This window comes from Leuciscus leuciscus, assembly GCF_965113295.1.
Source record: "Leuciscus leuciscus genome assembly, chromosome: 3".
Lineage (NCBI taxonomy): Eukaryota > Metazoa > Chordata > Actinopteri > Cypriniformes > Leuciscidae > Leuciscus > Leuciscus leuciscus.
The window spans coordinates 42,124,697-42,137,909 of NC_138727.1; the positions used below are offsets into that span (position 1 = coordinate 42,124,697).

At 40.6% G+C, this 13,213-nt stretch overlaps 1 protein-coding gene and 1 long non-coding RNA gene across 3 annotated transcripts in view; one reads left to right on the plus strand and one right to left on the minus strand.

Moving 5' to 3' along the window:
- stox2a (storkhead box 2a) overlaps positions 1-11,467 on the plus strand; it is a 62,166-nt gene extending 50,699 nt beyond the window's left edge. For both annotated transcript variants that reach the window (XM_082163216.1, XM_082163217.1), the window contains exons 3-4: positions 4,916-7,430; positions 9,761-11,467. In XM_082163216.1, the coding sequence (XP_082019342.1) occupies positions 4,916-7,430; positions 9,761-9,962 (2,717 nt within the window). In that variant the 3' untranslated portion in view covers positions 9,963-11,467. The remainder of the gene's footprint in view (positions 1-4,915; positions 7,431-9,760) is intronic.
- On the minus strand, positions 701-4,274 carry LOC309494065. Its single transcript, XR_014204206.1, has 2 exons — positions 2,430-4,274; positions 701-1,911 (listed from the first exon to the last, which is right to left on the minus strand). It is a non-coding gene; the product is annotated as an uncharacterized lncRNA (long non-coding RNA).
- Positions 11,468-13,213: the final 1,746 nt, after the last annotated feature.

Here is a 13,213-nt window from a genome sequence, read left to right on the forward strand (position 1 = left end):
CATTATACCCGCATTACCCTCGATTGCCGGTTTTATTTTTTAGAAACCATGGAAATACCAAAGATGCTTTAATATATGATGTGTTTTATCAGACAAGTGAGCAACTGTTTGGATACATTCATCGACAGAAAACTAATCATTAGCCGCGTTTCCATTACCCTTCAAATTGCGCGAATTGAAAAAATGCTCAATGGAAAAAAGTTTTTACGCTCACATGAGGTGGTTTTTCAGGCAATTCGAAAAATAAATATTTCACAAAACTGCAATGGAAACAGTTTTTGTGCATTTCCAGGTCACTTGACGTAGATGACGCAGTATGTTTGGACAGAAGAAGACGAGACAGAGTTCTTTATTAAATTCATAAAAGACAAAAGAATTACAGGAATAATGGATTCTAAACTTCAAATAAATGCCACAATCAAGACCTCGAAGCAGATATGAGGGAGAAACACCCAGAAACACCTCATACGAGCCTCACAAGTATAAAGGGCCCTTTCCTTACCATTAATGCTTGGAAAACACACATACATCTCCTTTGATTAATAATAATGGCCAGTGCAGTGGCTGAGATATACATAAACCTACCAACGTCCGTTGCCATGATTTTTGGAATTACTTACTTATCGCGAGAGGAAAAAATTAAGTTTTAGTCACATAACATCAGTTAAAGGCAGGGTAGGTAGGATTTTTCTAAAAAAAAAAAACATTCCAAATTTGTTTAAACTGTCTTTATATACCAATACATAATTAAAATGTAAGTACTCTGAAAAAGAGAGTATAAAAATCGAGTCTCTGTAGACCTTTTAATCTGCAATAAACACAGCTCATTATTTCCATTCACTCCACCCCCTCCCTTCTGAGCTCCTTCCAAAGCCACGCCCCCAAAACACATGAACGCGCGACGCCAAACGCTCAGGCTCAGCTGGAAGACGCATTTATTTACCTGAGACGAGTGGAGAGGAAAGAGCGCAGTGCATGCAGTGACATCATGTCAGAATCACATGTAATAAAATACCTAACTTTATCACTATAAATATAAACAAATAAGATGGCTTTTAGTAGGCTACTCACTATCCAGCTAGCATATCGATACTGGTAAAGTTTAAAATATATTTTGTTTGATTCGGTAACGAGCTGTATTTATAGGTAACGAGCTATATTTATAAGGCAAAGCTAAAAACAGGTTGCATTGATACACGTTTTTCCATTACCATCAGTTACACTGTGATGAAGGTGAATTTCGTGTAAGATTCATAACATATACGGTGTTTTGCATGTAAGAGTTTCCATGATGAAAACATTGTTGACTCTGATGAGGACTAACGTTACACTCCGGAGACAAGCCTACCGCATCGTCGGTTCGAGGACAGGTCCGGGGTCGAGGGCAAAGCAGAGGAGGTCGTTCAAGAGTGCGGGCAACCAGGGTCAGAGGAAGTAGTTTTTGCCTTGTTTGCCTTCGCTAACTGCATATGCAGGTGCTTTGAATTTTGAATGCTCTTTCTCTGCCATTATTTTACTCTTCTGCGCCTCTCTTGCACTCCTCAAATCAAACGGGTGCGCGCGCATATGGGCAGATCTTGTAGCAACAGTGGTGGTAGCCATGGTTGCGAGAGTGAGTGACAGTTGCCCAAACCAATCAATTGTTTCGTCCCGGATGGAAATAATGAGCTGTGTTTATTGCAGATTAAAAGGTCTACAGTCACTCGATTTTTATACTCTCTTTTTCAGAGCACTTACATTTTAATTATGTATTGGTATATAAAGACAGTTTAGACACATTTGAATTATTATTATTTTTTTTTAATCCTACCTACCCTACCTTTAATGGAAACGCCGTCATTTCGCAATAGTTTTTTCTCGACATTTAGAAAAATCGCAAAAGTTTTGCGCAAATCTATAATGGAAACGCACCTATTGTTATACAGCTCAACACGGTTAGTCTTTTTGTTTAAATCTCGTTTTCTTGATTTAATGCGAGTACCATATTTACCATGCCTAGTATCAATCTAGCTCACTGCAGTGTGAAATGAGTCTCATATAGTAGCCGCCAAGCGAGCGCATAGAATAGCATTATAACAACTTTCAAAACACTCAAATGTATCTAATATGATAAAACAGCGCTGCATTACCCCACATTCGCATGACCGGAAGAAGCGGAAACGGCGTCTGTGGCATAATAAAAGCTCCACTGCTCTTGAGATGTGTGTCGTGCTTGTCTCTTATTAGCAATCGCTCCAGCGGCCTTGTTCCGCTCCAACGGCTTTCGTAACGTCAATAAATCTTTAAATACATTACCGGTCAACCATGAATATGATTTCTGCCCGGGTCCCGTCGTATTCTCCACCGGCTGTAGAGGTAAAGACAACAAATCCCATGATTCCGCAAAATCAAGGAGTCATCAAGCTACACCTTTGTTTTGAATAAACGACCTCTAGTGGCGAAAAATTACACAGTGTGCCTTTAAATTTCTTTAGTTTAGTCTAGACAAGATGGAGGAAATTTACCTCTTATTTCAGCAGAGGCAGTATGTGTTGAAAACAGTGAGCATTGCATGACGTCATATCGAGAAAGTGATAAATGGCGGACGGAGAGTCATTTTTACGGATATACAGTACGACCCGCACCATCATGTATAAGTGTATCATTCAACGTTTCCCCATGATCTAGAGTTAAAAAAGCAAGCAAAAATCGCAATACACAGGAATATCGAATCGCAATACTTGAAAAGTATATTTTTTTTTTTTTCACAACAAACGTTTGTGTTCTTAGGCCACCAAAACGGCGTTGTCATGTAAATGTACAGCTAGAACACATTAAAAGTATTCTGTTTTCACGGTGTCGTGTAAGCAGCTCTTAAGTTAATAACTAATGATTTTTACAACGGAAATGAATCAAAGTTTTTAAAACTTACTTAAGCTAGGCAATGACTTTCTTCTAGAGCTGCTATACAGCCAAAACAATCTTTGTTGCATTAATTTCCTATTATCACTGTAAAGTTGCTTTGAAACGGTCTGTATTGTAAAAAGCGCTATATAAATGAAGGTGACTAGTATCGAATTGGGAGATAGGTGTATCATCCCAGCCCTATTATGTACACAAACACACACACACACACACACACACACACACACACACACACACACTCGAGTGCTGTAAACACTCTCACATCATAAAAAGGCTTCCATTTTTGGGGGATAATCCTTGTTATAAAAAATATTGTGCCTGATTCATTTTTTGGCTTCATATATATGCTGAGATTATAGCACTTGGTCAAATCCATAATCAGTATTTTTTGTTAAGTAAGACTGACCATAATTTTGATTTGTTGAATGAAATGGAAAATATTCATACCCCGTTATACCTCATAATACCACATACCCCATAATAATGTACATTTTATAAAAATATTTTTGGAACAAGATGTGTTTCTAAACTACTGTAATTGTTGGTTATGATTATTGTGACTGTTTTTGAGTGGACAGTACAATTTGTTTTTCTGCCTTACTTATTAATATTATTTCATGGTACTGGTGGAAAATAAAATGTATGATGACACTATTTTTCCCATGGGAAACTCCAACAGTTTACAGTTTCAGAAAAAGGTGAATGTCCAAAGCAATTAATTTGTATTTTATCAAACATTATTTTTTAATAATCTCAGTAGAATGAGCCTGTTGTACACCTTCTGTTGCCCAGCGATGTTCAGAGAAATCAGTCGATCAATGTGCAAAGTGTGCAAACTTCACCTGAATAGTCTGCCTGCTTTCCTTTAAAGAAGGAGTGGGAAAAAAGAAAAAAATAACAGAGGCTCTGGGTTGCGTCATGTTGGTATGGCAACTACCACTGTATGATGTAATGGCAGGCAACACTTAACCCTGACTAGTTACAGCTTATCTGCTCCTTTATCCGTTGTGTGTGTGTTTCTGTGATTGAGAGTGTTGAAAAGCTGATTTGGGTGAAGTGAGGACTTGAGTGCAGCGAGGACACCATGTACCCTGTAGTGCAGTCTACCCTGTTGGTGCTCCTTGTCTGTGAGTTACAGACGATGTTTACTTAGTTTACACATGTGACTCAAATACTAAACTCAAAGAAACATCCACAGTACTGAGTCATGTCACAAATCTGATGTCTGTCTTTGAGTGCTTTTGAGCCATTTTAATTGTATTTTAATACATTTTTATAAATAGGATTTAATTTTTTTTTTTAAACAAAGTACAATAACAGTGGTTCTCAAAATACGATCTTTGGACCACTGGTGTGAAATCTAAAATCTAAAAAGGACAGAATTGTTTTGGTAGTTTCTCCCAGATTAAGATTTTATTATTATTATTATTATTATTATTATTATTATCTAATAATATTATTGTTCTTTTATATTTTTTTATTTTATCATCGTTTGAGTTAATCTTATGAAGGAGGACCCCTTTGGTAATTCACACAATGGCAGTTTTTGTCTTGTTATTACATTGAGGGGCTTACAGACGTGATGATGAAAGATGAGGTAATGGCTGGTTTGTTGTGATTGGTGGTGACATAAATCAGCAACCAATGCTCTTCTTTTGATTGGCCTTCTATAGTTATTTATATATACTCACAGTTAATCCTACTTTTGGCATGTCAGAACAGTTTTGGATAATGCTGACTTGAACATGAATCCACTAATCTGCATCTCCCCCCCCCCCCCCCAACTTTTTCCTCCACTCTTCCCCACTCTCTATTTTTAACATCTAAGTGTTCCTGTTGAGCTATTCCTTTGACAAATTAATTGTTACTGATTGAAGTTTTATTATTATCATATCACAAATTTTTGCCAAAAAAAAAAAAAAATTATACACAAAAATTGTGTCAGCACTTACATTTAGTTTGCACTATGAAAATTATTATGAAATTGACATATTGGTTGTATTTTCTTCAGGTGTACCCACTCCGAGTCCAGAGATCCTGCGGCACACGCTGAACATGTTGGTTCGGGAGAGGAAGATCTACCCCACACCAGAAGGCTACTTCATTGTTACTCCACAGACCTACTTCATCACCCCGTCCCTCATCCGCACCAACAGCAAGTGGTACCACCTGGACGAGCGACATCCAGAGCGACAGCAGCAGCAGCAACAACAACAGCAGCAGCAGCAGCAACAGCTTCAACAACAGCAGCAGCAACAGCTTCAACAACAGCAACAGCCGCCACCTCAACAACAATGCACGTCACCACAATCTGGAACCATCACTCCCTCCACTTCTGGCTGTGTACGAGAAAGGCCTAACCCTAAGAACCACTGCGACTCCTATAATGCCTACCGCGATGAGGTGCCCAGCATTCATACCTCCACAATTCAAAGGAAATCCCCAAAAGAACCCAAAGGAGATCCCCCTTCATACCCACAACCCCCACCCCCTCCAGCTACCATTCAGCACCCACCTGACCCCACCGATAAGAGCAAGAGCATGACCGCCACCTTCTCTTACAAGACAGACACGCTAACCAAGAAGAAGGAGGGCAGTGGTGGGGGCAGCAGTGAGAGGCAGTCTAAGAAGTTTGGGCTGAAGCTGTTCCGCTTGAGCTTCAAAAAGGACAAGACCAAACAGCTGGCCACCTTTTCAGCACAGTTCCCTCCAGAGGAGTGGCCCTTGAGGGATGAGGACACACCGTCGGCCACAGCGATCCCCCGTGAGGTGGAGATCGAGATCATTCGCCGCATCAACCCAGATCTGACAGTGGAGAACGTGGCCCGTCACACAGCTGTCATGAAGCGGCTGGAAGAGGAACGAGCTCAGCGCCTCAAGGCCAGCTCAGCACAGCACAGTGCCCGCAGTCGCCGCAGCCGAGGTCACCGGCGTGTACCACACGGGAAGTCGCGTTCGCACAGCAAGACGCGAGCTTCTCGGGGAGACCCCTCAGAGGGCTCCAATCTGGACCTGCCAGCAGTCAGCCTGGAGAGGGACTACCGTTTTTTCAGCCATTCTCTGGTACGCTCGCCAAGAGAGGGAATGTACACGGTGGAACGCAGAAGTGGTGGTGCCTATCTTGTCCACAGCAACCCCAACATTGCTGAGTCGCACTTTCCTGTCACCCCGGAGTGGGATGTTTCAGGGGAGCTTGCAAAGAGGCGAACAGAGATGCCTTTCCCTGAGCCTTCACGTGGGACGTCACATTCTAGAGTGCACCGGAGCCACAGCCACACTCAGGACCGCAAGTCACGTAACGAGCGGCCCGATAAGGCTAAAGAGCGATCACGTTCTATGGACAACTCCAAGGGCCCGCTGGGAGGTGGGAGCTCCACGCTTGGCACGGCTGAGGATTACGACCGCAGTCCCGATGACAGAAGCCGATACTATACCGACGATGGGACGCTAAGGGCCTCCTCTCAAAAGGCCCCGCACTATTCATGCATCATGTTTTCTGCTGCCAAGTTTAGCTCGGAAATGTCTGTACTTGATATAGGCAAAATGAGTTTGGATGAATCAAGGCTCTGTAGCCCTCTAGAACGGAACAAGAGCAGGGACAGCCTCCCAGCCTACAGTGACCTGAAGGCCCTGTCGCCAAAGCCTTTGGCTGATGACTACTTTCAGTGCAATACATCGAATGAAACAATCCTTACTGCCCCGCTGCCTCTGGGCAAATCTGACCATGACACTTTAACTCCATCTGACGGAATCCGCAAGGGCTCTCCAGCTGACCGGCAGACACCGCACCTCCCCTCTCCTCACCCCTTGGAGTACAAAGAGGACTCCTCGACAAAGGGGCACAACGGTTCTGGCAAACCCACACCGAGCCAGACACCTGAGCCTATGCCCAATGGACGGTTGATACAGCACCAACACAACACTGACCCAGGGGGCGGGGGAAGTGGTGGTAGCACTGGTGGCGGGGTGGACAAGAGGAAAGAGATTTTCAGTAAGGACACTTTGTTCAAACCGCCACTCAATGTTTTGACTGTGAGCTATGTGGACAGTGGCTACTCAAAGTCAGGCACTTTGCGTAAGACTCCACACATGAAATCATCCGAGGTCCTTGACACTCTGGAGACCCAACAGCCACCTAACTCCACCCCTTTGTCTGCTTCTGCCCCGGTACCTACAGGCACAGAACAGGGTGCTCCCTCCACATCTGAAGCTGCTTTTGACTATTACAACGTGTCAGATGATGACGATGAGGAGGAGGTAGAGGAGGCCTCCCGTAAAGAGGCGGCCCCGACAGAAACAAAGGGGCGGGCAGGGGCCGGAGATGGTGGTGGAGGTGGTGGGACCATGCAGTGGTTGCTAGAACGGGAGAAAGACCGGGATTTACAGCGGAAATTTGAGACCAACTTGACTCTACTTAGCCCTAAGGAGAGCGAGAATAATAACAGCCAGAAGACTGCTCACTCTGCACGGCTGGACAGCATGGACAGCAGTAGTGTGACTGTAGACAGTGGGTTTAACTCCCCTCGGTAAGTACTCGCTCCATAGAAAGAAGATGCTACAATTGAAAACCCATATTTGAGTGTACATTGTTGATCGTGAACAAGTGTTTAGTGCCTCAATTTATTCCCATTCTTCTGGTTTTTTTTAAGATAATCTTATGACTTACCAAAGTCATAAGATTAAACTAATTAATATAAATTGTGCCAGAATCAACTTTTCTTTTCTGACATCCCACAAAATGACATAGTGTTTATATCTAATGTCTGGTGTTTTTCATAGGACATTTTTTATATATGTTTTGTTTTATTACAGTTTTTAACTAGACTGCACCTATGAAATGCATGTTTGATTTGAAGCACATTGCTGCCATAGGGCTCATATAATTTCTTATCCCATCTTATACTGAGGTGCATAGCATGGTTTCTCCCCTTTCCTTTGTCAAGGCCACAAACCAGTACAGACAGCCTTTAAGTGGGATTCCCAGGGCTGTGTATTTGTTAGCAAGCCCTTTATGAGTGAGGGTGAGGACTTTTTTCAGTTGCTAAAAATAGACCCCTTGTGTCTGTATGACTCATTCAGAGGGATATGGCAGGAGTAGAATAACTCAGAGAGCCTACATGTTTTGCACATGTGCTGCCTCTACTGCTTACAATACACTCTTAAGAAAGGCACATAAAATAAAGGGCAATGTACCGTGTTAATATGAAGAACATTTCTGTATTGATTTTTCACAGGTGTTTTGCCCATATTTTGAATTACACATTGCATTGTGTATTATGGTTGAAGGAAATGTCTGTAAACTTAACAGAAAAGGTACTAATTTTCTGCCAAAATATTGTTTTTCTTACAGTATAGTGCAAGTTTGGTTTTTTAGCTGTACGTGCTGATCCAGGAGTCTAACATTTTTTACCTAATAATGATATTCTGACTCCTCATTCTTTGAGTGATATGCCAGTTCTTGAAAATTAAGCTCTATACTGAAAATCTCATAGAAAAATTCTCTAAACTAAACTTTGCATTAAATTTGTAATGTTTTGAAAATGTGTGTAATGCAATGTACATTTTAAATGATCAGTGCCATGTATTGATGATAAAAGTAAAGGGCCCAGGCAGTTACATTGTGATGGAGCTATTTCTGCACTTCCACACAAATTTGAAGACCCTTTATCTAAGAGTTGCAATGTGACTGTGCTTTGTTCGCTCCATAAGCTTAATCTGTATGTCTTGTGTTTGCCTCTAAATTAATAGCCCCAAAAAGCTAAGGAGACTCATTTTAAGACCCCTAGCAGCCCCTTCTCACTCACACACACACACACACACACACACACACACACACATACACAAATCATTCACTATTTTCTGGATGACTCATAACATTAGTGATGATGTCATCCTACAGCTCCTGGAAAAACACCAACATAGCTCTTGTGCATAGACACAATTTAGTTTGTGATTGATGTGAGGTAGTAATGCAATTATACGGAGTGGGACATACAAAAAAAACAAAAAAACTCTGCACTTTTCTCTATGCAGTACTAATGTTAAATACATCCTATCTGAGTTTAACCTTTGTATTTAAAGGAATAGTTTTTTCCCCAAAATATGTCATTGACAAATCATTGACTTACTTGTATGACTTACTTTCTACCGTGGCACACAAAAAACGGTATATTGATTGCTGGGACTGGACTTTCATGCTTTAGAAAACACAAGACACCATGAAAGTATTACTAAATTAGATCTTACTCAAAATAAATATTCAGTTATGAATATGACATTTGCTTCACCTTGGAGAGCTATGTGAAAATTTTCAGTGAATAAAGATTTAAATTACAATCTGTTTCCAACAACACTCTCATATGGACCTCTTTTAGAGTACTTTGGTGATTTGTGTCATTTTTAAATTGTGTAAGCTTGAATACCTGCCCATTGTAATTTAATGGACAAGAAAAGGGAAAACGTAAAAATTTCTCCTTCTGTTTTCTGTGGAAACATTCTGTGGATTACAGTCAATTAAGACTGTTCCTTTAATCCACTTCTACCTTCAATATAAATATATTCTTTTGTATAAATTATATACTGCTTTCTTATTGTTGGCTTTCAGTGCGTCTGGTTTAGTTGTCTGAATATGTTATTGTTGTCATCAAGATCTAGATCATTTTTGTACAGCTAAACAATCCTGCAAACCAGAGTTTAAACCACACAGTGTGAGGTTGTGCATTTTCTCTTTGTGAGGACTGTGTGATATTGTTTTTCATGCCCCGAAATAATCAGTTATCTTGTCTTTAAACCCCACTCTTTTTTCTTTCCATTTCTTCTTCTCTGGTCATTTTCCCCACATCTACCACTTTCTCAGCACACGGGAGAGTCTGGCGTCCAACACCTCAAGCATTGTGGAGAGTAACCGCCGACAGAATCCGGCCCTGAGTCCAGGCCACATGGGTACCACCAGCATCGGCCCCCCATTCAGCTTCCGTGCAATCCCAGAGCCCCCTACCACGCAACCTGAGAAACTGCAGAAATCCCCCAACTGCCTTGCCTCCATCACCAGCGTCTGACATGGGCCCATCTGGGTTGACGTAGGGTCAGGGTGATCTGCAATGTTGGGGTGCCTAAGTGCAGGAGGTTGGGTGACTCCCTCCATCAAGCACCTCGACTACATGGGGACTGTTAAACCTGCAGGCATGGCTTCCAGAGACTGTTCCCACAGCATCAAAGGTCACTGCAAAAAAAGAGGAAAAAGGGAAAAAATGGAAAAGGAATTTTCTCATCATAGGATTTACCTTCACAAGCAATTAATCAGGAAATTCTGCAGTCGGGATCAACCGTTGTTTTCAAAATAGGCTTGAAGTAACTGGTAATTTAACAATGTTTTGTTTTCAAGAGTATATTTTGTCAGTCACAGATTAGAGATCATCCAGCCAATGGATTAAGTTTGCACGCATTAAGAAGTAGATGCTGATGTGCTGGTCAAAGGTATTAAAGATTTGTAATATTGGTATGCAGTACAATTTTAAAAAATGAGGCATAAAAGCTCTCATCTGAGCAACATTTAATTCATGATTCATAAAGTTGTATAATATTCCTAAAAATAAACTCATTTCTCATGACAGTTAGCTGCATTGGTGAAACAATAAGAATCATACTCATATGCTTATTAAAACAAGTACATAGACTGAATTAGTGGAAAAAAAATTCTCGTTCTGAAATTTAAGATTTTGGTTTTTTTTTCTTTTTTTTTCTTTTTTTTACCCAAACTTATTGTGCATACAATTACTTTGTATGCAACTTTACACTACGTAATGGATTTACCTGTTTCATTAAAGTTAATATTAATCTCAGGTCATGAACAGTTAACTCTCCTAAGAAGAGGTAAAGCATCAGTTAGTCTGTAATCATGTTTCTGTGGATCGTTTCACCAGTCTTTGTTTTTTTAAGGGAATAAAACACATTCTCGGTAGACAAAAATATAAATGATTTCAATTACTTTTTTGTCAGATGTAGATTATTTTTATTATGTTGATTCCCTTTTGAAATAAAAACAGCTGTGTGCCAGTGTGAATCCGATACCAAGTCTCTCATGAACCAGGAGACTTGTGGATGTCATTGTTGGTTTGGAAACATGCTTGTCTTCTTCTGTGTAGCTTGATGGCTCTATTTGTTTTCACGAAAGGAGGAGGATGTTGGAAATCGCAATGGCGGGAACACGGGTGTTGTGTCCAAAAACATCCAAACACTCCAAGGAAAAGTCATACAGTTCTCTTCCTTTGGGCCAGTGGGATTCAGAGACTCGGCCCTTTTGCTGCTCTGATAAAACCTTTATTTTGAAAAATGTTCTTTCTTGAGTTGAATCCAGACCACTATGGTATTTTATTTTCACCTTTATTTTCCCTGGGAATTGAGCTGGTTTTCAAGCCATGTCCCCGATCTAAATGCAAAATACCGGTATGGTCAACAGATGACATGGTTAAAATTTTTGCCACAGCCAACACATTATCTGTATATTCACAATATTCTCAACCTTTTCATGATTTCAATAAACGCTTCTTTTAGGTTGGAACAACTGATTCAGTGAAAGTATGTACAAATAATTTGCTCCACTGTTATTTATCATTCCTATCATATGTCAGAGAGGAACAAAGATTACATTAGATTTGGACCTGCCTGTGTTATACACAGCAAGGTTCCGATCCATGAGCAAAAGCCCCTTTTCCAAGATTGAACTAAACATTAAAATACTTTTTGGACTATGGCTTTAACTGTTTGGCGTGCCATCTCAATGCACCAGAACTAACGCTCGTGTCCCTTCTTGTAGTGACTCGGTGAGATTTGGGAAAAAGAGCAGAGCTCATGTCACATCCATTGGTGCTATTATGTGGTGATCCTCCCTTTTTTTTAATCTTTTATTTGCTTCTTTTCCCATACTCCTGTGGGACTTCTTGTTAACCACTTTCAGCTCGCTCCCTCTCGCTCGACTATTACCCACACACACAGACACACCTGCAATCAGCCATTCAAACTACCCTAAACCCCACATACATGCACATAACTAGCTACCTCCACCACCTGTGTAACAACAAGGTAGGGACGTGTACAGATTTGGATTCTTTGCCTGTGGAACACAGCGCTATCAGCCTCTTCTCTGTGAATGTTGACAAGGAGCGGCGGACATTGTAACTAAGAGGACTTATTCTAAAGTAATCAGTATTAAGTGCTGTAGTTTCAACTCAATTTTTCTCAGTTTTTGACAGAAGTGTCTTTTACTTATTTGCAAGTTGTGTATAAATCTGTCTAGCACCACATCTACAAAACATTCCCAATTTTATGTTTCCCCACCGATTTGTGCAAGAAGCCATTTTCAGTTCTCCGCTGCCCCCTTTACATGAATATTTGTTTTATCTGCTTCATGATTTCAAGCCCAGTGAGTAACTTCAGTTTGTTGAAAATGCATCTCGACGGAAATCAAGGGACTACATTCTATATTATAAACAAGCACCTCAACAGATAGAATATATTAAAATGAATCATGTCAGGCATCCTCCAGTCCTAAACGTTTTGCCCAAAACAAAAATTGTTCATCTGCCTTCTACTTTTTGGCAATGCTGATTACAATAGTATTGTTTTCAGTTTCCCACCTAATATTTGAGAGGTCAGTGGTTAGGGTCCAAACAGCCTCTTAGACCCTGTAGTTGGAGGTGGGATGAAGATTGTGGAAAGACAAAAGCCTCATATATAAATGGTTATTTTAAATCATTGCTAGACATCACAGATGTACATCAGAGAGTCACATTAGACAGAGCAAGCTTCTCATAATGTCAGCTCTATAAATAGATTCTTTCTCAAAACATTTCATCAGAACTTTTCTTAAAACAATGATTTAAGTCCAGAAGTATATTTCAGTTTAGTTACAAATACACCTCTAGAACTTTAATCGCTTTTGAATGGTTTCTGATGGACACTAATACAAACACATGACCTCCTTTACTTGACAAGGCTTTGTCAGAGGATGCATTTTGGGTATGTGTCACATTTTGTGAAATTTAGTTTTAATTTCAAACCCCTTCATCTGGTAATCTTCCCCCCCCCCCCCCCCTTTTTTTGTTGATAGACAAAAGGGAGTAATGCAGCCAAGACTGCCTTGTAAAAAAACATGTTTGCACTGAAATGCCTGGCCTCTGGTTGCTGTTAAGTCCATCCAAGACGGATGCTTTGTTTATATTGTAAAATATTTCATATGAAATAAAAATGACCATGAAATGTCTTCCCTTAACATTATGGATTTTAGAACCACGTCAGACAACATTGTTTC